Source organism: Dama dama, chromosome 27 (assembly GCF_033118175.1).
Source record: "Dama dama isolate Ldn47 chromosome 27, ASM3311817v1, whole genome shotgun sequence".
In the NCBI taxonomy this organism is placed as follows: Eukaryota; Metazoa; Chordata; class Mammalia; order Artiodactyla; family Cervidae; genus Dama; species Dama dama.
Window position 1 is genome coordinate 54,193,369 of NC_083707.1, and position 24,810 is coordinate 54,218,178.

Below are 24,810 nucleotides of genomic sequence, written 5' to 3' on the forward strand. Positions count from 1 at the left end.
TGCCACCCCATAAATTCTGTAACTTCCCTGCACATGGTTTCTCATCTGTAAATCAAAGGCTGTGCACATGTGCATAGTCGCTCAGTCATGTCCAACTCTGCAACCCTGTGGACTGTAGCCCGCCAGGCTCCCTTGTCCGTGGGGATTCTCCAGGCAAGAATATTGGAGTGGGTTGCCATAGGATCCTCCAGGGCATCTTCCTGACCCAGGAATCTAACCTGCGTCTCCTGTGTCTCGTGCATTGCACTGCATTGCACTTTACCACTGAGCCACGAGGGAAACCCAAACTAAAGGCCAGGCCACATAATTACTTAGATTTCCTTCTACCTTTAAGATTCTTCATTAAACAGAGCCTCATGGCTGTTGAACTCTTTTCCCTACTCCTCCCAGCCTCTCTCCGTCCCACGAGAGGCTCTGAGGGAGACGCTGCTGTTTCTGTGTCTCAAAGACCTTGTGGCTCTTGTGGTGTAGTTTGTGACACAGAGATAATGTAGGGAGGAGTCAGACCCATTTCCTGAAGCATGACAATCTTTTGGCTTTTTCTTCCTTTTTAGATTCATAGAACTACAAATACTGCCAGTCATCGTGCAGGAATAAACAATACTGCTAAACTTGTCAGCTTTTTGATCCTTCCCAGATCTTTTTACTTTTTTAGCCCAGTTCTTGGAAAAAGCAGGCTTATCAAGGCTTTTATTTTTCTTTGCAGTGTTATATTTGCTGTGCCAAGGATAGATTATTGAAATAAAATCATATATTTTAGGACTCAGAAAATCACATAATTGTTAAAGAGGAACCAAACCAAATACAAAAGAACTAAAAAAAAACCACACAAACTAAATGCAAAACAATTATATGTATATATGTATGAAATGAGGGCTTCCCTGGTGGTTCAGATGGTAAAGAATCTGCCTGCAATGCGGCAGAGCTGGTTTTGATCCCTGGGTTGGAAAGATCCCCTGGAGAAGGGAACGGCTACCCACTCCAGTAAAAAATGAGTCATAAAATTTGTTTTTAAAAGAAACTTGGAGGCAGGCTATCTTATACCCAGCTTACTATTTCAGTTTCTTTAACAGTCTATTGAAGACACTGAATAAATTGTTTCCACAGTGCCAAGTTTTGCATTCATTTCAGGTGGAATTTATGCTCAGTGCCACAAAATCTCCACCTTCTTTCACTTAAAGAAAAGATTCTGTGTGGGCTACAGTAGAACTGATCCATGTTAGCTAGGGGCACTGACTCTGAATAAGCATGTGATCGGGAGGCAACCCCAGGCAGTCTATGCACTGTGGATTGGCGTCAGGCCAAAAATACATGGTAGGTCATGTAGTTGGCAAGGAGTGATAGTCCCATTCTGTAAGTGGCAATTAATATGGTCCTGAATCTCCTCTCGTACCTCATTCCTCCCTACGCTGTAAGGTTAAATGCAAGTTCATCTTCCTCCACAAAAGCTTCTCTGACATTTGCAGTCCATGAAAACTATTGTTTTGCTGGAACTATAAAGCACAATTATTTGACTCATTTATCAACTAATCATGTTCCACCACGTAAAATTATATTGTATTTTCTTGCATCTTTGTTCAGCTTCTAAGTGTGTGCATGCCATGTCAAAAGCTAGATTACAGAATAATTTGTGATTAATTTTTGTAATTTTGTAATTTTATATGGTATAGTTTGTGACACAGAGATAATGTAGGGAGGGAGTCAGACCCATTTCCTGAAGCATGACCATCTTCTGGCCTTTTCTTCCCTTTTAGATTCATAGAACTACAAATACTGCCAGTCATCTGCAGGAATAAACAATGCTGCTAAACTTGTCAGCTTTTTGATTCTTCCCAGATCTTTGTTTTTACCCCAGTTCTTGGAAAAAAGAAGGCTTATCAAGGCTTTTATTTTTCTTTGCAGTGGTATATTTGCTGTGCCAAGGATAGATTATTGAAATAAAATCATGTATTTTAGAACTCAGAAAATCACATAATTGTAAAAGAATTTTATAATTTTCATCTTTGGACCTGATACTATATATTGAAGATATTTAACTAGATTTGCTCAAGGTTTAACCTTTTGTGACACTGTCACCTATAATATTGCAAAAAGCATAGTAGACTTTAAGCAAGATTTTAAAATGTGCTGATCTATCTTCTTGACTCTGTTTTCATTTTTCCAGGAAACCACAGTATCCTCCAAGTTTATCTTGTATTTAGGTAACCAGTAGCTTCAATTTCTTCCCTCTGATTATCAAGGTGTCTGGGGAAGAATTTTGCTTTAATTACTTAACTATCTTAGAATATTTTAACTTAGTCTGTTTTTTCCCCAAGAGAATTAACAATTTTATCCAATTCTACCAGTGAAATGACAGAGTTTATCACCCTTGGAGGAGCTTCGCATGAGCAAGTTTGGAAGGGGAAGAGAGAATAAGATAGAGTGATGGTGGTGGTGATAAACCTTAAATGGGGAGGGGGAACCATACAACTTTGGCATCAATCTCCTCTAGCAACACATTTGGCTTTAAGACTAGGAGCAGCAGTATCTTCAACCAAAAAGTCCTGAGAAGACATTGAGTGCCATCCAAACACAGCGCTAGTCGCTGCTACACCGTCCCTCAGGGCAGACTTTTTCTAAGAAGAATTTCACATCAATAGTGGAGATACCTGTATCGAGGAAGGCTGGTCGTGGATGGTTGCTAGGCACTTCTTCCTGAGCAGTGATTATACTTTCTATGGATATTACAGAAGGAAAAGAGTACATTTGTAGTCAGCAAGCATCCACCCTGAGAGTCTCACTCGGTGAAGAAAGGATGATGTTATAAGAGGAAAGTTTTAGTGCAGAAATATGTATTGGCAGCTCTCAAAATACCTGCGCTCAAAAACCATTCACTAATTAAAGAAATAGATATCCACCACCCATAACACATTTATTAGGATTTAGCATCAGTAGGGTTCAAATTTTAGAAAATTCTGGTGTAAAAACATTATAAATCTTCCAAATGATGTAATAATTCTGGCTGGCTAACTACATGATTTTTTTTTTTCCATCGTTATTTACCCAAAGGCTTGAAACCTTTTAGTTTTACCATGTGTTAAAATGACAATGTAAAATTTTAAAAGTTTTGTTTAAATTGCATCATTTTCTTACATGTAGAAAAATGATTAGAATTATGTAGCAATTTTATTGGAATAGCCTGTTGTTGACATTTGATTTGGATCATCTCAGAACTCCTGAAGAATACAGTATTTTCTGAACTGTAGAAGTGGAGGAATATTCCTCCCTCTCACCTAATAGAAGAGAATGTTTCTAATTCAGGGACATCTTCAGAAGCCTTTCTCTACATAGAATATGACAAATCCATTTCTATAAGCCAAATCAGTTGTACCAAATGGCAAATAATTTTGCTACCCTGGAGAGCAGAAACTGCACCAAGTGTTTAGTGGATGATGGTGTAATTCAGAAGCATGTGGCAGTAGTTTTAGTGTCAACACTGTATTTAATATTAACCCTTGGCATCTATCACTCGTAGTTATTGTAACAACGGAAGAAATTAAGACTGAGACAGATGTTTAGGGCACTGGGAGAAATGGCAAGGGATGTTCCTTCAGGAGAAACGTGAGCAGAATTACCAGAGTTATGCCTCTGAATAGCTCTTCCTCTTTTTCCAAGGCCTAGAAAATATCCAGCAGATTTGCCAAACACAGCAGATTTGCCATTGAAGAACAGAGGGCTCAGTATTTCAAAACAGAAGATTTTAAAACATGGCTATTGAAATGATTTCAAATCAATGTTTTTAAAGGTTGTCATTTCTCTGTTAGTTTTTTTAATTAAAAAGGGAATATTTTGTATTCATATAATACAAAGTTCATCCTGCAGGATTAGATGAACAATATCCCCCTAGGTTTTTGTCTTCCATTACTTATATATAATTTCAGTCTCCCTCTACACAGCTGCATCATCTTGGACATACTTTTCTGTTCCCTGTGACTTGTCTTCCTAGCATCATACTCCTGATCTGAAGGGACACCAGTTTGAAAAAAAAAAATGAAAGCTATAACTCTTTTAAGTTCTACTATTGCCTTGGCAATGGCCATACATGGTGGGGATCACACACCTTTCGCTCCACATTACCTGACACGAGAGCTTCTGTGGTGGCTCAAATGGTAAAGAAACTGCTTGCAATGCAGGAGACCTGGGTTCAATCCTTGGGTCGGGAAGATCCCCTGGAGAAGGAAATGGCAACCCATCCCAGCATTCTTGCCTGGAGAATTCCATGGACAGGGGAGCCTGGTGCAGTCTATGGGGTCACAAAAATCCAGACACAACTGAGCAGCTAACCCTTTCACCTGACATGACGTAAAAAGATAGGCACTAAGTGAAATCATGGAAGAGTTCTTAGCTCTGAGGCTGCTCTGAACTGGTTAACTCAGAATTTCACAGAATAGAGGCATTTCAACTTTATAACGTTGAAAGCTAAATTTACATCGTTTTGAAGGAAGTCAAAAGAAAACAATTTTCATCATAAATGCTTATTTTTCCCTTAACACAGGCCCACCATCACGACCATCACTATGACCGATGGGGACTATGATTATCTGATCAAACTCCTGGCCCTTGGAGATTCGGGGGTAGGGAAGACAACATTTCTTTATCGATACACAGACAATAAATTCAATCCCAAGTTCATCACGACAGTAGGGATAGACTTTCGGGAAAAACGTGTGGTAAGTTTTTAACCATACTGTTAACCGGTTGCTGATCCTCCTATATATAAAATAAGAATTAAGAAACTATGTTTATTGCATTGCAAGGTGTCTGTCTTTTATCACATGAAATTCATAACCTGTCACTTTGATCCAATTTGAATATTATATTTTACGGTCTCTAAATAACATTTTGCTTAGGAAAAAATCCAGTGGCACTTGTCTCCAGAAGCACACAGAGCAACTAAAATAAATTATTTATGGGTTTATATAGTGTGTTTTCTATGAATTCTTAAGGAATCTTTCCAAACATGAATTCCTTATCTAAAACCATTAAGTCCTGATCTAAGTTTCTCAATAAAAACAAAGTGTTCATTTCCCCGTGCTTAAGAAAGAGGTAAAAGAATGATTGGCAAATAGCTGGAACATGAGCTTTCTGAGTTCCTGCTACATTTTTATTTATGTGTAGACTAAGCCATCAATCACTAGCTTCTTATGAACAGAATGTGAGACCAACCCATGCGATTTTTCAAGATAAGAGAGTTAAAGTGAGAATCACAACCACTTCCTTCCCCTGTGCTAGACGCTAATGACAGGAATAAGGATATTGTGACACGGGAGACGTGGAGCCGAGGCGCAGAAGCCGAGCCAGAGTTGCTGCCTCCCAAGGTGCTCTTGAGCGCCAAGATGGCGGCGGCTCCGGTTCTTGTCACAAATGCCCTCAGTACCTCGAACGCGATTCACTTTGCTGTATTTGTCGTATTAGAAACTAATACAACGTTGGAAAGCAACTGTACTCCAATCAAATCTTTCTTAAAACATAAATTCACTCATTCCCCAAGAATTGGGGGGAAGAAAAGAAAAACAAAGAAAATGAGGCTGGAGACGTTAAATCATGATTTCTTAGAATGTCCTGTCCCTTATCCGAAAGTTCAGTACTGTAGTCTTAGCAAATTTGCTCCCAAGCCCTGCAGTGTTTTTCTGTGCCTTCTCCCCATATGTCTCCACTGATCTAGCGATAAGTCCTTGCAAAGTTTTCCCTTTAAAATATTTTCACTAAACCATAAGGAAGGGAGCTAGATAATATTAAAATTGTTATACTTGGTTTAAATAAGAACTCAAAAGGCCATCACCTATAAAATTTAAACGTTTCTGAAAAGAGCCTTTGAAGAATGGATAAAAAGGGAAGACTTGGAAGAGCCTGTGTAAACTTATTGAGCAATCCTGTGTGCATTTCATGGCTAAGTCTTTTTGAAAGTCCCAATTCAGAGTAGAAGATACTCAAGTACTTGTAAAATATTTTACTGTTTTAAAAATTCCTTAAAATCTGTTATTTCACTCAAGTTTGCAGTAACTCTGTAAAATAGGAGATTATGGGTCTCAATTTGCCAATAAGAAAGTAAGATTCTATGAAGTTAAATGAAGAGTTGATATTGAACCTAGAACTTGGGTCCTTAATCGACTGTTTGCTGCTTCCTTGGGGAAATGACAGAAGGTGTCTAATTTAAGTTTGCAGGATGCCTAAATTGTGTTGAAAACCATACTTATACTTGACATTTAAATGTGAGACTATATGTGATAACTTCTAGGAGAAAAAAAGCAAATATTGATTCTCCACTGTGAACTTTGACTATAATAATTGAGAAAAAATACGCCGAGTGAACCCAGAGAATTTGAATGCTGACAAAATCAAAGCATCATAAACTAATGACATTTGTATTCTTTCAGGTTTACAACACGCAGGGACCAAATGGGTCAACAGGGAAAGCATTTAAGGTGCATCTTCAGCTATGGGACACTGCAGGACAAGAGCGGTAATAGTGAATTATTTTGTTTCTAGCTATAAATAGCTTAGAAAAATTTACTTTAATGTGAATGTGTGTTTGTACAGTGTGTGTGTGTTAAGTTGCTTTAGTCACATCCGACTCTTTGTGACCCTGTGGACTGTAGCCCACCAGGCTCATCTGACCATGGGATTCTCCAGCCAGGAATACTGGAGTGGGTTGCTGTTTCCTCGGGCAGGGTCTCTCCCCAACCCAGGGATAAAACCCATGTCTCTTATGTCTCCTGCTTTGGCAGATGAATTCTACCACTAGTGCCATCTGGGAAGTGGTATTGTATGTGCCACTTTAATACGACTACTATATGTGAACTTGAAAAATGTAAGGAAATGCAACTCTCCTCCTGGTTTCAAAATAGACATCTATATCAACAAATAAAAATAAATTATCTGTAGTGAATTAACCATAACTAGCAATTGTGTATTTGGTGCAGATTGCAAAAATCAAATTTTCAAAAATCTCTGTGAAGATTCTTATGCATTGTCTTTGCACTTTGTGATCATTAAAAAAAAAAAATCCAGAGTTTTATTGAACTGGGGTGGGAAATTAACATTGTTACAAGTGCTACTTGAAGAGTGAGTCAAAGGAAAGGGTGTTAATATATTTTTCATCTCTTTCTGTCTTTACGCACAGCCACGCATCCTGTACCATTTGACTGACTTGATTATGATTTCGGTCACATCATCACCCTCCAGCTGGAATGTTTTATTCCCTTCCCCCCATTCCTGAGCCTCTCCTTTCAATAGACCTGGCTCACATTACACGTGCGTGGTGGGGCTTTGCCAGACTCCCCAGCTGAAACAAACTCCCTCTTTCTTGAACTCTTACAATGTCTATTCTTCCATGCCTGCGAGGCTGTATGCATGCTGAGTCGCTTCAGTCATGTCCAACTCTTGGCGACCCTGTGGACTGTAGCCCACCAGGCTCCTCTGTCCATGGGATTCTCCAGGCAAGAGTCCTGGAGTGGGCTGCCATCATGCCCTCCTCCAGAGGATTTTCCCTGCCCAGGGGTGGAACCCAGTCTCCTGTGTCTCTTGCATTGGCAGGTGGGTTCTTTACCACTAGTGCCACCCGGGAAACCCATCCATGCTGTAAGTTACTTTAATTAAATAAGTTAATTGATTATATACCACCTTATAATAAGACTTCCCTGGTAGCTCAGTGATAAAAAATTCACCTGCCAATGCAGGAGACATGGGTTCGATCCCTGGGTCAGAGAGATTCCCCTGGAAAAGGAAGTGGCAAACCACTCCAGGATTCATGCCTAGGAAAACCTGTGGGCAAAGGAGCCTGGCAGACAACAGTCCATGGGATCGCAAGAGAGTTGGACGCAACTTAGTGATTAAACAACAACATCTTGTGATAAGGCGTGTCTTTTATTTTTGTCTCTCACGGCTGTTCTTCAATTCACTTGTGGCCTTCTCACCCCAACACAATTGTGAGCTTCATGAGAACAGAGACCATGATTGTTTTCTCAGCCTTGTCTCAGGTGCAGCGACCCAGACAAGAGACACCCGGTAGACCGTAGTGTTGATTGTTTAGAGCTGGTGGTGCTGTGCCATGATTTGAAGAAAATACATTTCTTTGAGATCCAAGCTTTCAAAGTGCAAAAGACCCCAAGCTAGTGAAGCTTTTCAATATTAGATGAAACAGAAATTGGCAATAGGTTGTCAGAGAAGATAAGTAGAAGGCACATACCTCCAAATTCTGCATCACATGTCTTACAATGTTTTTGCTTGTAAACACTTCAGGCTTTGAAATGAGTCCAAAACATTCTCACGTTCAGTGAGTGTAAACGCTGGGAGAGGTGCCGGGCCCTCTCTGGGAGCTCTTTTGACTGTGAATTCCATTTACACACATCCTTCAACGCGGCTGGTTCCTCTGAAGTCGTTCCTCACAGGAATCTCTGTTCATGTGTCAGTTTTGTTGTCACAAAGATGTATGTTTTATAGACCAATTTAATTCATTTTTGAAGAAGTAATATGAGAAAATGTGGTTCCCATATGTCTTCGCACACGATATGTCAGCCTAGCATGATGGCAGGCTTCTCTCATCTGTCCCCTTAAGACAGCTGCTCTAGGAGAGAAATGGAAATACTAGAGATTGTCTTAGTAACACCAAGGTTATTCATCCCTTGAGAATTTTGCGTTCTGTATATTAAAGTGTAGCTAAGCAACAAGATAAACAATGCCTCACACCTCAAGCCTGTGCCCGAGGACGTCTGGCACTGTAACCCATGTAAGATAATGGTTATTGATAAAAGTCACATTATGGGAAGGAGGTAAAAGATCATACCCCTTATGTAAACCTAAAGGATGCAGAGCACAGACTTAGTTCTCAGTGAGGGAGAAAGAGCTATTACGTGCCCCTGGGATCTGATTATTCATGGGGTCCTAGCTTTCCACATTCTGGGGACAAAATGAGGTTGGTGGGTGGAGCTGGAAATAAATAAGATTACTCATGGAGTAAACCCTGGAAAGGATTCCCTGGTGGTGCTGTGGTGAAGAATCGGCCTGCCAGTGCAGGAGACATAGGAGACATGGGTTTGATCCCTGGGCTGGGAAGATCCCCTGGAGGAGGAAATGGCAGCCCACTCCAGTGTTCTTGTCTGGAAAATCCCATGGACAGAGGAGCTTGGTGGGCTACAGTCCACGGGGTCGCAAAGAGTCGGACACGACTGAGCGACTAAGCATGAGCACAAAAGCCTGGAAACTCCGGGGGCTCACGAGGGTCCTGGGGTGGAGGGGTCCAGGGTATGAGCCTGGCTCAGAGCAGAAGTCTCCTGTCCCTGTTGCTGTGGATGCACAAGTGTCTGCTCCAATGAGATCTACCCAACAAGCATGTTTTAAAGTAACTGTCATGGGCTGTGGTAATGAGAGGGGAGGAGGGCGCAGTAGATTTGTCCTCAGATGAGAAACACACAGACTCATACACTTAAAAAAGACAGGACAGAGAACAGGATCGGGGCTGACTTAGCCACACTCTTGTGGTTTGAGTAGGAGACAGTTTTGTGAGAACAGATAGTCCCCAAAGAGAAAGAAACAACCATTCAATGAAAGCAGTATAATCTCTGAGCTTCTAGTGACTGGCAGGGACAAATCCACAAGGGTAAAATTGAGTGAGACTTTTGGTATTTCATAATCACCATGATTATATCCTACCAAAGAATCTTATTTTGGAAATAAATAGTCTTAACTAAAATATCTCTTTTCTGTGTCTCCATATTAAAAGTATTGTTTCTATTGAAGTCATTTACCTCCTTAACAATTTCATATCCTTTGCTATTTTCTATCTTTCTTTCTCTAAATTTGGCAAACAACCATCAAAAAAAAATTTCAGAGTCATGAAAATGCAATGGATAGTGCATTAAAAACACTGCTTCTTTTCTCTTGGAGGTTCCCATCTAGGATGGAATTTGGACAAATAAACAATTGGAATAAAGCTTCAGGACAGTAACAGGGAAACAAAGACTGGCTGGTGGCTGTCAGGTACAGCAGGAGTCCATACCCAGATGGTGGTGTTAGGAAGTCTGCGTGGGGAAGTGATCCTCTTACATGTATAAATATTACACCCATACACAGTGTGTGAGTACATCTTTTCCTGGCTAAAGAGGCAGGAGGTAAAGGAAGCCTGAAGGCAAGGTCACCCACAGGAATAACAGCGTGGGTGAAAGCCCAGGGGAAAGCGTGAACTTTCCAAGAACTTGAAGAAGCTCAGCATGCCTGTGGGTAGTCAGGAGATAAAGCGGGATAGATGAGCAAGGGTCGGTTCGTGCAGAGCCTTGGCAGATGATTGAAAAGTTCAGTCGTTATCTTTAGAGCCAGGTATCATCATCTGACATTTTTAGCAGAGGGTTTATAGAATCAATAGGAGGAAATCAGGGAGTGAGAGGACCCAAACCACACTGGAGACAGGAAGCCTGTTGAGAATGCTGTCGAAATTATCCTGGTGGAAGATAATGGCCTCGAAACTAGAGTAGGGCAGGGTACGTGGAGAGACATGAGAGGGTCAGGAGATATTTGTTGATTTCTTGTATATAACAGGTGAAGGAGAAGGAGGCCGTGGCACCCAAGGAGGATGGTGATGCCACTGATAGAAAAATCAGAGGGAGGGTGAGTTTGGTTTCAAACATGTGAGGTTGCTGGTACCTTAGTTTCCTCCAAGTGGAAATATCCAGCAAGTAATTGGGCATACAAGTAGCAAGGCAGGAAAGATCTAGACCTACAAACTTGGGGTTCACCGTATACACCAGGATAATTGAGCCAGCAAAGTAGACAAAATAACCCAGTGAATGCATGTAAAGGATGAAGGGGTCAAGAATAGAACCCAGAGGAAACCCAAGAATCTACAAATAGGCCAAAATAGGTGACCAAAATATTAGGAGGACATTTAGGATAGGAAGAGATCTGCTTCTCTGGTTAAAGTCATGTGTCTTTCTTAAAACCAGTGGCCAACTTCACTTCTTTATCGGTATAACCCAAAGCTTCTCTGGGCCCTGCATGTCATCTCCGGTTTTGCCCATTGCATACATTGAAGTGGATCTCAGAGCATCTTCAACTTCTCTGAGGATGTTGGGGTGGGGAGGGTTGGAGCAAGAGAGAGAAAGTGTTTACATTGCACATGATGGAGTGTATTCTTCAAAATCCTCCCTTAGAAATGAGTGTTCTTACTTTCTGTCCTCAACTAGTAAGTCTCTCTGCCCTTCCTTCCAGTCCCCTAATCATAAAGTTTTCTTCTTCCTTTCTTCACTGTCTTTCTTCCTTCTCCTTAAGAGACATGCATGTTTTATCCCCAAAGAATACGAATAAAAGCGTTCTCTCGCCAACGTTGTTTTTCCCTACAAAAGAACCCTAGTTCCAGCTGCTGACAAGTTGTGGTTCTCTGCACGCAATCACAGGCACTCATTTTCAGCCTGCCATGTGCTAAGCTTCCTTCTGGCCACAGACAGGAAAATTGAAAAGTAGAAGTTAAAGTCTCAGTCCTAAAGTGCCTTATATTTTAACTGTGGGCCACAAGATGCCTGTGAGCCAAAGAGAGAAGGAGTCCAAGAGGCTATGTAAGCAAGCATGTGATAGAAGGTTACAGACTCTTGCCTGTGTGCCTGCTGTGGATCATAAAGCCCCAACGGGATCTTAAATCTACAGCCAGATGGGCTCCTCTGACCCTTCAGCAGTCTTTCTGCCCACTCGCCCACTCGGGAGGATCATCCAGAGGGGTGCCATGGAGAGTTCATATCTGAAAGGGACCTAGCGTTGTTTGTATTGTCATCAGAGTATCCAGCGGACTAACTTCCACTGTGTTTTCTTGGCAGATTCCGGAGCCTCACTACGGCATTCTTCAGAGACGCCATGGGTTTCCTATTAATGTTTGACCTCACCAGTCAACAGAGCTTCTTAAATGTCAGAAACTGGATGAGTAAGTGGGACTGAATAATTTCTGTTGGCCACGTCAGGACCCAATAGCTCTATCTGCTTCTTGGCCTCACAAGATGAAACCAGAAAAAGTCACAGGTTTAGTGTTGCCCATGTTACCTGCAAAGTGGTGGCTTGTATGTGGCTCACCAAAGTGGCTTGGAATTAGTTTTTCCTTTGACACCTTAGATGAATCACCACCTGTGCGTAAGGACTTTATGATTGCAATGAACGGGCCATTCATTCCACGTGTGCAGTAAGTCTCCAAGGATTTCTTGCAACTGAGCGAGCAGTCACTTCTACTTTGTCTAGGCTGGAGTGGACACAGAGAAGGCACGGCATTTTCTGAGGAGGCACACTGGCACCTACAGTGTGTGCCCTTGCACGTGGGTTAACTAAATAGTTAACTCAGGGGTCAGTTAGGTGAGAAATTGTTTCAGAGCAGAGCAGCCGCATGAAGATACCATATAGTGTGTCTGTCAATAAGCGCACGTTGAAATTTTACAATAAGCGCACGTTGAAATTTTACTTATTTTGAACAAGTGGTCAAATGTGAGAAAGACTGGTATAGAAAAACCTCCAGCTTTCATGGCAATTTAAACACAATAAGGCTTCAAATTAACCTAATCAGTTATTAAAGCCAGATTGATGTAAATCAGCACAGAAGAGTGGTATTTTATTTTTCCTTTTTAAAAAATAGATGTAGCACTAAAGACCATATTTAAGGTTACAAATACCAGTTTTGAACGCAATGGGACACACTAGCAATCCCACGGGGCTGGTGCTACTTATTTCTAGAGTTGTCGGGGCTGTCTGTGGCCAGAGGGCTATTTTTCGAAAGATCAGATCATGTTATACCCTGCTCCAGATCATCCTTCTGGGGTTTCCCGGTTCACTTGGAAGAAAACCCAGAGTCCTTTGCTGACCTCTAAGGCCATCATGGAAGCCTGGCGTGCTGCAGGCCATGGGGTCCCAAAAAGTCAGACATGACTTAGCGACTAAACAACAGCAAAGACCATCATCGTCGCTTCCTCTGTAGTTCATTCTCTCTGCCCCCGCTCACTGGCCCCCAGCCGAAGGTCTCTGCCGAAAAGCACAGTCCTGCCTTGGGGCCGTTGGTCTCAGCTTCCTTCTGCCTTGATGTCTGTTTTCCCACTTACACCATGTGTTAATTCTTTCGCCTCCTTCAAGTTCTTGTTCAGACTTCATTTGTCTCTTGGGAGAAGCTTTCCTGATGGCTCCATCTAAAACTGTTCTTCATCACTCTGTGTGTGTTCAGGACACTTTCTGCTTCATTTGATCACTGCCCCCACCTGACATCATATATATTATATTCCATCATATCATATCATATATTTCTTTGTTTTGTCATTGTTTTTCTTTTTTTCATTTATTTTTATTAGTTGGAAGCTAATTACTTTACAATATTGTAGTGGTTTTTGTCATACATTGACATGAATCAGCCATGGATTTACAAGTATTCCCCATCCCGATCCCCCCCCCCCCCCCGCCACCTCCCTCTCCACCCGATTCCTCTTTGTCATTGTTTTTCAGTCACTAAGTTGTGTGAAACTCTTTGTGATCTCATGGACTGCAGCATGCCAGGCTCCCTGTCCTTCCTTATCTCCAGGGGCTAGTACTCAGCTTCAAGTCCGCTGAGTCGGTGGTGCCAGCCAACCATCTCATCCTCTTCCGCCCCCTTCTTCTTTCTTTGCTTCCTTGTGGTTTTGATTCTTTCCACCTCTAGAATGTGAGCTCTGTAAAGGTTCAAACTTGGTCTGCTTGTTCTGTTGCGATACCCCAGAGCACCTGGCTGAGTATCTGGCTGTGCAGATTCTCAAATACACGCATATCTTATTATTTCATATTACATATAATTAATATATACAGATATATATAATGGCTTTAAATGTAAGCTCACTAACACAGTTGTGCTAGTGGAGAAAAATACTAACAAATTCTGACTTTCTTGCTTGCTTTTCCAAATGACTGTTCATCCTAGGATCTGTTTCCATTTTCTTTTATCATTACATTTCTTTATCTAAAGTGTTATTATTAGATAATAGATAATATTTTATTTTTATTAATAGGCAATATTATTAGATAACACACCAAATGTTATTATTAGATTCTGGGGAGATAAGGAGATAATAAGGCTATTCAAGTCTTTCAGAGTGATTTGTTCATCATTTTTCAAGGTAGATGAGATGCTCCCTTGCTTCTAAAATTTTCCAGGATACTGTTGGGATTTAAGATGATTAATTGCCATTTCTGATAAGGCTTTAATTTCTAATATCCAAATAACTGGTGTTACAGAGTCACTTCCTCCTCTGGCCTCAACAAGGTTGCACTTAGCATGCCTTGAGGTAGAGAGTAAAATAGTCCCATAACCTTGAAAATATAGGTTGGCAAGGTTTTTCTCTTTTTAATCATTTCTTTCCTTCCTCCCTCCTTTCCTTCTCTTCCTCCTCCTCCCCCCATACCTCCCTTCTTTTGGAAAAAAGAGAAAAACAAATAACCTGTCTTAATATTATTTCTACATGAATTTGGGGTGGTTTAAAAAAGCTCTGCTCTTATGAATCATTACTTTGGATTTCAGGAAAGGAAAACATAGCAGCATCCTGAAGGAAAGAGCAGACAGCCCCTGTACTTGAAGGGGCTTCCCAGGGGGCACCAGTGGTAAAGAAACCACCTGCTAATACAGGAGACATAAGAGACACAGGTGTTCGATCCGGGGACGGGGAAAGATCCCCTGAAGAAGAGAATGGCAACCCGCTCCAGTGTTCTTGCCTAGAGAATCCCACGGCCAGAGGAGCCTGGCAGGCTACAGTCTAGAGGGTTGCAGAGAGTCAGACACTACTGAAGTGACTTAGCACACACGCACATATACTTTAAGACCATGTTCTCTTATCTTCACTTATATTTGAGGAATAAATGGTCTGAAAAGCAGTATATTCAACTCAGGTGAACATTCCCGGATGTTCATTTCCAGGGGGTGCGGTGATAAAGAATCCACCTGCCAATGCAGGAGACACAGGAGACACAGGTTCAATCCCCGCTTTGAGACAATCCCCTGGAGAAGGGAGTGGCACCCCACTCTAGCATTCTCTCCTGGAGAATCTTATGGACAGAGGAACCTAGCAGGCCACAGTCCGTGGGGTCGCAAAGGGTCGAACATTGCTGAGCACACATCACCTCACCTGTGTTTGTCTCAGAGGTCATTTCCCCGATGTATAAGATCACTGACAGGTATTCAGACAGGTGCTTCATACACACTCTTACTAATCTTCACAGCCTGCCACCTGTGAGGCAGTATCTCCATGTTCTAGGCAAGGAAACCATGGCTGGGAAGAGTTAAGCACCTTGGCTAATATAACTCGGAAACAGCCAAGCTGGAGACGCACAATTTGATTAGGACCCTAAAATATGAGCAGTCTTTTGACATCACTTGTTTACAACTAACTTGCTGGTTCCATCTGTTTTCTTTCCAAGGCCAACTGCAAGCAAATGCTTATTGTGAAAATCCAGATATAGTATTAATTGGCAACAAGGCAGACCTGCCAGACCAGAGGGAAGTCAATGAACGGCAAGCCCGGGACCTGGCTGAAAAATACGGGTAAGTCGGCTACATGGAAATATCCTCTGACCTCACACACTGCTGCTCAGTTAGGGGACAGGGTCATGAAACTGATATTCAGAGGGATCCCCTTGATTCAGGAATGACAGATGAATGAAAAAGATCTCCCAGAGGAATATATGTGATGCTTTTAATGAAATTATTTAACAATAATAACCACTCACATTTACTGAATGCTTATTGTGTGCTAGCAACTATTCCTAGACTTTAATTTCTCTAACCCCTGTAATTATATATAGGAAATTTAGAGTTATCCCGTGTGATATATGAGGAATTGAGACACAGAGAAGCTGAGTAACTTATGGAAGGCCACATAGCTAGTGAGTAGTAGAGCTTGAATTCAATCCAGGCTGTCTGAGATCAGAGCCCATCATTTTGAACATTGTGTTCTACAGCCTCTCAATAGCTGCAAAACTCTAAGGAAAAATACCTGACCTGGACGTAATACTGCAATTATTATACTGAGAGTGAAAGTGTCAGTCACTCAGTCGTGTCTGACTCTTTGCAACCCCATGCACTGTAGCCCGCCCGGTTCCTCTGTCCATGGGATTCTCCAGGCAAGAATACTTGAGTGGGTGGCCATTCCCTTCTCCAGGGGATCTTTCTGACCCAGGGATTGAACCCAGGTCTCTTGCATTGTAGGCAGATTCTTTACCATTTGAGCCACCAGGGAAGCCCAATTATTATTATTCTTATTATCCTAGCGAGTTAAAAAATGTTTAAACACCCCAAGTAGTCAGAAACTGATTTCCAAGGCAGAAATTGTCATTCTTTTTCAAATTTAAGTTCTTTTGCCAAATGTGACAGTTCTTTACCTCCTTGCGAGTTTTACAAATAAATGTACATGTCTTCTTGAAACTTTGGATTCTAAATAAATGTAGATTGTATTCACATGAATATCCTATGTAGTGCCTGCCTAATTTCTAAATCAGACTTCTAGATAATTATTATAGGGAAGTAAGAGTTTAATAGGCTTCCCTGGGGGCTCAGATGGTAAAGAAACTGCCTGCAATGCGGGAGACCTGGGTTCGATCCCTGGGTCAGGAAATCCCCTGGAGAAGGGAATGGCAACCCACTCCAGTATTCTTGCCTGGAGCATCCCAGACAGAGGCGCCTGGTGGGCTACAGTTCACGGGATTGCAAAGAGTCAGACACAGCTGAGCGACTAACACACTAATAGTTTAATGGCAACATTGATCACTAGTTTAGGCATATTTGCCCTCTTCATTTTTAAAAAATCAGTGATGATGCTTGGCTTCAAGTACCTGAGCACCTCTTCTAGCAGTTTCCTTGCCCATAACACTGGTTACACCCATACGTAAAAGCAACCCACCAGTTTTCACTCACTGAGGAAAACCAAGGATGTTTTCCAACTCAGCCAGCAAAATCGTGATTATTTCACAATCTCTCAGCCAGCCATGTTTTCACATGTGTGACTCACTGGCACATCTTGTTGTATCTTTTCTGGTTCCTTCCTTGCAAAAATATTTGTCATCTCTTCCATTCTAGCATACCATATTTTGAAACAAGTGCAGCGACCGGCCAGAATGTGGAAAAAGCTGTGGAAACCCTTCTGGACTTAATAATGAAACGAATGGAACAGTGTGTAGAGAAGACCCACATCCCCGACACTGTCAATGGGAGCAGCTCTGGAAAGCTGGATGGGGAGAAGCCAGCAGAGAAGAAATGTGCCTGTTAGACTTTACCCCAGCCTCTGATCATCCAGAACCCCAGGCAAACGTCAAGAGTGACAAACCACACAATTTTTGTTGAGTAAACCGTGTATAACGGCATGTCTTTCTTTTCCTGCCAGAAATTTAAAAAAACCTGAATAGTCAACAGTGTTCAAAAGAGTTGACCAGTAATCCCCAAGGCCCCTCCAAACGAGATCAAAGATTTCCCAGTGTCATTGTACCATCATGGATACTCAATTTGGTTTTTTCGTAAAGAAGATGAACATAAAAAGGAGTGTGGAAGAAGAGATATCAGTGAGTTTTCCATCAGAACCAAAATTACCTTGTCACACTGGGGACAAGAATAGGTTTCTGAAGAGAGAACACAGAAAGATGACTTTTTTTTTTTAAGGTTGGATTTACTAGTTACAGAGATTCTGATTTGGACTTTTAGGTTTGCATTGAGGGGGACATATTAGCTAAAAGTGCATACACAATAAAGAATTCTAAGTGGTTCATTTAGAGTGACATTACTATGTATATCCTATAAGCTGTGCTAGAATGACAACATTACTGATAAAGTTACGAGAGGATGAATGTCAGACTTCTGAGAATATGTAAGAGACTGTGTAATAATGCCATTTGTGTATTCTTAATAAATGGCAGATAGACAAGAATAGGACTGTGAATGACAGAGGACAAGAAAAAGGCCCAGAGAGAGAGATGAAGGTATGGGAAAATGGCATTTGGACAACTGAAATTAAATGTGTCTCTTACAGATGTCTGGGAGAGTTACTTAGCCAAATTTCAATCCAGCCAGTTGGAAGCTGACATTATTGGTTGGCATTAAGAGAGTGTCCAGAGGTTTCCATTCCCAGCACAGTTTTAGAAATTGGTCTAGTGTTCAGCTTCTGGTGTGATGTTCAGCTTCACATTTCACATTTCTTAGCAAATCATGATAAACAGTCACAAAGAGAAATTAAAGATTGCTGTTTATTAAATATCTCTTTATGAACTCAAGAAAAACTATTCAGCCTTAATTTTTTAGATAAAATATGCTGGTGATATGAAATTAAAAGTGACTATTAATTCTAGGTTTCTAATTTACAAAGTACTAGAAACTCTATATCACATTGCTCCCCTCCAGCCTACACCCACCCCTGGCTTTGATTCAACCGAAAAACACAGATGTGTCACTTTGTAGATCAACAACTTCAGAATTATGATGGATCAATTTTATGGTCACTGAATTTTCATGTCATTCATCACAAAAAAGTTGATGATACCTCATGCCATATTACAGTGTATTTAACATCTGTTTTTATTTTTGCCTAAGGCAAAATACCTATGGGTGAACTATATTTGGGGGTTGGCAGAGATGGAACTATATCCTGTCTCACCAAAATTTGGTTAATGGCTTTATTTTTCCCATAATGCTGTCTTTTCTTTCTAAAAATGATGACAAAAGCATTTTCCATTGGCCTATTCTTATTACTGTGTCTAATATTACATTGGTTTTTTATTTTAGCTTCTGATAAACATAAGCCATTCCTTTTAAACTTTTATTTAAGTGTTTCAGTCAAGTTTATCAATAACAAAGTCATCATACTTTAAGTTTTCTCTGTTTATTATGAGTATATGATTTTTCTAACGGCTAGTTCCTCTTTGTAGAAAATTTTGCCAATTAAACTGCACTTTTCTAGACTCTGTATATTTTTTGTTAAGTTACAAATGTAGGAAACTCTAAATCCCAGTCCCCCACCTTTAACCTCCTCTGTCAAACTCCATCTGGTACGAATCAGTTTTTGGAACACACATCCAAGGGAGCATCCAGCTGTAAGACCCATAAATGTGCCATGAATCAGGTAATTTGGAAGCTTTTAAGTCAGTCCCTTAACAGACTAACAATCTCGATGTTGGCTGCCCAGGTCCTGTGATTCCTGTGTGATGCCAACTTCTAAAATTGGTCATGGGTGGGGTATTCCCTCCCACGATGCTTTTCTCTTTGATGCTCTTCATGACCTCAGTGCCTGTGCCAAAAGGATATTAGATATTAGCTAACATCAAAGATGTTTCCTCTGGAAGGCATATGAGCAAAACCAATGTAACCATCGAAGTGGCAAATTTTGGTGAATTCTTGTGGTCATTATATCGATTTCTCCTTTGGATTCAAATTGTGATGTCCCCTGCATTTCCATAATAGGAAATATTTAGACTTTCTAAAATCCAAAATGCGTTCTATTTTGGATATTTATTTTTTCTATTTATTTTCCAGTTATATGATTGATTTGCTTATGCCAAGATTCTGTCAGTGTCAGTTATTTAACAAGCTTTTAGTTCAGGAACTATTTTAAGATTATTATTCGATAGCCATAGCATGAAGCAGAGGGTGATGATGCCTTTAATTATAGAACTATTCCTATAAAAATAACAATTATTGGGTAATAATATCAAGAGGAACAAAATTAAAAACAGTCAAGAAAATTATTTTAAAATAGTATTCTACTTATACATACTTCATCTAAAATATTTTATTCTCTGTTGAGTTTGACTTAAGACCCCAAAGTCTATGTAACCATTACTCTTTCATTATTTCAGAATTATTTATTCCATATAATTCATGTTACAATTTTAAATTGATTTAGAGTCATGAAGTATAAGACTGCTTTTGAAGAATTGCATTGTTAACACATAGCAACATGTGTTACGTATTATCTCCCAAATGCTTTAGTAAGCCATATTTTATTTTGGAGAATTATTTAAAATGTACGTGAAGTTCTTTCTGATATAGAAACCATTTCTGAAGTGTTTACACTGGTTTGATGTTTACATTGTCCTAATACAGTGCCTCGGATACCTCCATGACCAAATTTGTCTATAGCCACATAGCTCAATTCCTATAATACCATGGTATAGGAAGGGCTCACAGAGACACTAGTGCAGCTAAAGTTATTTTGTTGTCTTCAGCAAAGGGTATAAGGATATTATTCAAATCTGAAGATTATTACCACCATCTCTTGGTCACATTTTGGGAAATGGACATTTCTTGAGACTCTAACTGTGATTAGGTACAAGATTACCTTTTAATCTTAAAAAAAAAATAATCCTTTGGAAAATGTATCAGAAGTAGTTAAGAGAACATGTCTGTCTTGTTGTGATGAGGATAAGAAGTCACAGATTGGCAGAAAAAATGCTGAATACTGGAAATTTAACCTGTGGGTCTTGACATAAGACATAAAACTCTGGCCAGTGACCACTCTAGCCAAGTTGCTATCATTTCCATATTATCAGCTATCATGCTACAAATAATTCAAAACCAGCATTTTACTAAAGTAAATATTTTCCCTGTTGTTTTTAACCAGATAGGGCATTCTGGGTATCAGTGAGTGCTTTTGTTATGCTTCTAGTACAAGTTATTCTCTGCCAACCCATTCAGATAAGAAGGATTGGGCAAGAGTTTCTCCAGCCCTTTCTTGTCTCCTTTATGAAAGAGAGAAGCTTTGACCATAACGAAGGACTGACTCCATTAAAAGACAGTTTAATAACAGCTGATGCATTCTTTAAAGTGTAAATTTTGTCCACTGGGAATCAACAAATTTGATGAAGCTCATACACATTCTCACCAATGGAGTGGGTACGTTGGTTAGAAGGAAAAGCAATATGTGTAAAAAGATACAGTATATAACCAGGTGTAGAATATAACCTGGAACTACAAATATGAGGGAGAATCCTCACCCATAAAGAATTTTGGAGTTTAAAACTCAAATTGTAAAGAGATCATATTGAAGTTTCTGGTTTCCTAACGAACTTAATAATTTTTTAAAAGGAAGATCTGTGAGCTGTGTTAGCCAAAGCAATAGAAAAGTTGTCCTTCACCTGCTACTCCCAAGCTTTAAAGCATTAAAAGACGTCTAATGTTTTTGAGTATTTTGGGGAAAGCATTATCATTTTTAAAGATACCAAGATGCTGTCTATATTTAAAACTATTGTTTAGGAATTCACCAAAAGCTATATTTTCTTCTTGATCTTTGACCAAAATGGTATAAGCTTATTTCTGGGAAGAGTGCTGAGCTCCTAAACATGGAAAGTAGAGAATATGCCCTGAGTTGAGTGTTGTCTCAATGTTGTATAAATCTATAAAGATAGTTGCCTCATAAAGTAGAACTGTTAGATGAATAAGGAATTTTATAAACTTATTGCCTTGGAGTTCTTGGGTAGAGACCCAGCCATGACGACACTGTTGAGTAAGAACTATAAAGAAAGATTAGAGATTCAAGTTGTCTAAATAGAGTTTGTAACTATGGGAGAACATGGAGAAGACCATACTTAAAAGGTTGATTTTTATGTAGGGAAAAAAAAACAAAACAGAGAAAGTGTTATATATTTGGGGCTTCCCTTGTAGCTCAGTCGGTAAAGAGTCTGCCTGCAAGGCAGGAGACCTGGGTTTGAATTCTGGGTTGGGAAGATCCCCTGGAGAAGGAAATGGCAACCCACTCCAGTATTCTTGCCTGGAGAATCCCATGGACAGAGGAGCCTGGCTGGCTACAGTCTATGGGGTTGCAAGAGTCAGACACGACTTAGTGACTAAACCACCACCACGGCAAATATTTACCTATTATTTTTATCTTCCAAGTAGAATTTTAGGCCCTTAGAACTAAACTAATAAAAATATTTAAATACCAAATATTTCACGATTGGCATCAAAATTTAAGATGCTTAGAACCATTTTATTTATCCTATCTGAATCTAATTTCCTCATATATTGCACTTTAATTTTTTAAGAAGTAGCATCACAAAGGCCTTTCTGTACAGTTCTTTTTACCAACAGTCTATGTTTAAGATATTTTCTAATCCATATTTAGAGAGAATAACAGGCAAACAAACAAAAAGACGAGTACCAAAATAACACAGTTATTTAAAAGCATGTCATCTTTCGAAGAAAAAAAAATACAAAGAAATCATCTCTGAATTGGGTTATTTAAATTTGTTCCCCAGTTCCTTTTCTTTCCAACAGGTCTTGGAAGTCATGGCTATTATCCCTCAGTAGACTTAATTGTTGGCAAATTCTGTTGGAGCTGCATGTCTGTTCTTATCCTAACGGATCCCTTATTTAACCAATGGCTATTGTTGACAAATCAAAATATTATTTGTCCCTAGCAAAGCAATAACATACGCTTATCCTTACTCTTCTCTTCTCCAGGTTATTTTTTCAAACACTGTTTGAGAGGAAGACTAGTATTGTAGAAAGGAAAGTGGCCAGATAGAACAACTTGGGAGCTGTGGGTATGTCATTAAATATGGCTTCTCCTCATATGAGGCTTATAAAGCCTGTGTAACTCACAAGGTTCATTTCAGGCTCCAAAGAGAACATATGTAGAAACTGGTTTATAAATTATGTTCCATTTCACAAACTGACACTATTATCCCAAGCTAAGAATAATAAAATATCACAGTCATACTTTCACAACCATATGTTCACAAGTGTTATAGCAGGCACAAAACACTAATTTTAGTAGCGATGTCAGAAACTTGAAATGGGTAGTCAGCTCTGGTCATTGTCTTTGATTGAAAATGTTTAATATATCTCAAGTTATTGAAAAAATAAATATGAGCTCCATTTCATTCTGTAGATCATCTCGTATTTCTTTCAAGGATTCCAATTACATTCTAGATAGTATATTAAAATTGGTCAAAATCCTCCTTGTATAAATAGGGCTTTGTGTCCACAGCCTTGGAAAAGATACTGGCTGTATCTGAAATTATTTGAGGAAAGTAAGTTATCCTGCTTAATGTGTTAAAAGTAGACAACATTTTGGCCTAACACTGAAGTACTTCATTGTATCCCAACAGTCTACATTTAAGTGATATTATCCTCATTTTTAGGCTAAGCACGTTCGATTGTTTTGTCTGTCATCTACTCAGATCTCTGTTTTGTCTAGTGCTATGAATGTAAATTAAAACCTTGAACATGGAGTTTTGATTCTCTGTGCCCCTGAATAGACTGTGGTGCCTGACAGACTCTGTCAGGTCATTATTTTGTTGTACCAAAGTTCTAGTAGCTTCAGAAATCAGAGCATCCAATGATTTTGTGGTGTGTGGGTTTAAATATTACAGTCGAGAACTGTATTCAGTGATTGTTTCCGCACACTTTTCAAATAAAAATGCATTTTTATCATTATTTTGTGTACTCAAAGCAATCTTATTTGTGTACTATAGTCAAATGTATGGAGGATGGGGAACATTAAGTGAACACTAGTTCACTTGGAAACTGTATGACGTTAAAAGCGATGTCCATTAGGAACTAGGAAAGAAATGATTTAGATTTCGCCAAGTGATTTTTATCCATCTCTCTAAACTTTCTAATATGTGAAAGTGAAAGTGTCAGTCACTCAGTGGTGTCCGACTCTGCGACCCCATGAACTGTAGCTGTCCAGGCTCCTCTGTCCATGGGATTCTCCAAGCAAGAACACTGGAGTGGGTTGCCATTCCCTTCTCCAGGGGAATCTTCCTGACCCAGGGATCGAACCCAGGTCGCCCACATTGCAGGCAGATTCTTTAGCATCTGAGCCACCAGGGAAGTCCCACATATTATTTGTTTAAAGACTGGGATTTTCAAGGGAAATTTCCTAATAATTTTGAAGGATACACTTATAAAGTTGGCAGTTAATATGATGAAGTTATGTCAAGGTTCGTCAAGACTTCAACGTATTATAACCTATTTCTTTTCCATAAGAAAATGCTGAAGATGGTCATATCTCCTTTAGTCACAGCCTGGGAACAGGACTGATGTTCAAAGCCAGTTCAAGACCACAACCATACAGCTTACTTTTACATGTTCATTTGCAAAGTTGTTCCCAGAGTTGTTCTTCCTCCATATGTTACATAGATAAGCTTTGCCAAGATAATGATGAGTTTTTAACTTGAGGATAAACAACTCTCGCACAGTAAGCAAATAAATCCTTGGCACCATTCTCTCAACTTTACTCCCTGGTAGCGGAAGTGCCTGGAGAAGGAAATGGCAACCCACTGTAGTATGCCTGCCTGGAGAATCCCATGGACAGAGGAGCCTGGAAGGCTACAGTTCATGGGGTCACAGAGAGTTGAACACAACTGAGTGACTCACCATAGCGGTAATGCCATGTCACACAGGCAGAATCTTTTTCTCCTGGGTTCATCTTAAATAATTCAAGGTAGGTCATTAGAGATTTGCTTTTCCTAATGGTTTTATAGGGTGTAAAAATAGTCATAGTGTGCCCCATACTGAAGAAAAAGTAAGACCATCGAGACATTCAACTGTAATGGTAGGACTTCACTTTTTAAAACTGTATGTAAGGTATTTGTATGATCACAGCTCACGATACCAAGGAAAATTTTGTTTCTAATATGGATTGTTAGCTGTGGAGAAAGAATAGCTATAATAAGAGTGTGAGCATTACTCTTCTGTTACAAACTCATTTAGAGGGCTTGCATTATGATTTAGGAAGCCAGCACACTAATTATAATTTGACTAAGGCTTTGTTGTAAGTACTAGAGACATTTTGTGATACATGTCAGATTTTT

At 39.9% G+C, this 24,810-nt stretch overlaps 1 protein-coding gene across 4 annotated transcripts in view; it reads left to right on the plus strand.

Moving 5' to 3' along the window:
• The window catches only part of RAB27B (RAB27B, member RAS oncogene family), a 169,880-nt gene extending 146,452 nt beyond the window's left edge, over positions 1 to 23,428 (plus strand). For all 4 annotated transcript variants that reach the window (XM_061131397.1, XM_061131395.1, XM_061131394.1 and 1 more), the window contains 5 exons: positions 4,535 to 4,709; positions 6,417 to 6,502; positions 11,841 to 11,944; positions 15,433 to 15,556; positions 17,087 to 23,428. In XM_061131397.1, coding sequence (XP_060987380.1) covers positions 4,557 to 4,709; positions 6,417 to 6,502; positions 11,841 to 11,944; positions 15,433 to 15,556; positions 17,087 to 17,276 — 657 coding nt within the window. In that variant the 5' untranslated portion in view covers positions 4,535 to 4,556 and the 3' untranslated portion in view covers positions 17,277 to 23,428. The remainder of the gene's footprint in view (positions 1 to 4,534; positions 4,710 to 6,416; positions 6,503 to 11,840; positions 11,945 to 15,432; positions 15,557 to 17,086) is intronic.
• The last annotated feature ends 1,382 nt before the right edge of the window (positions 23,429 to 24,810 follow it).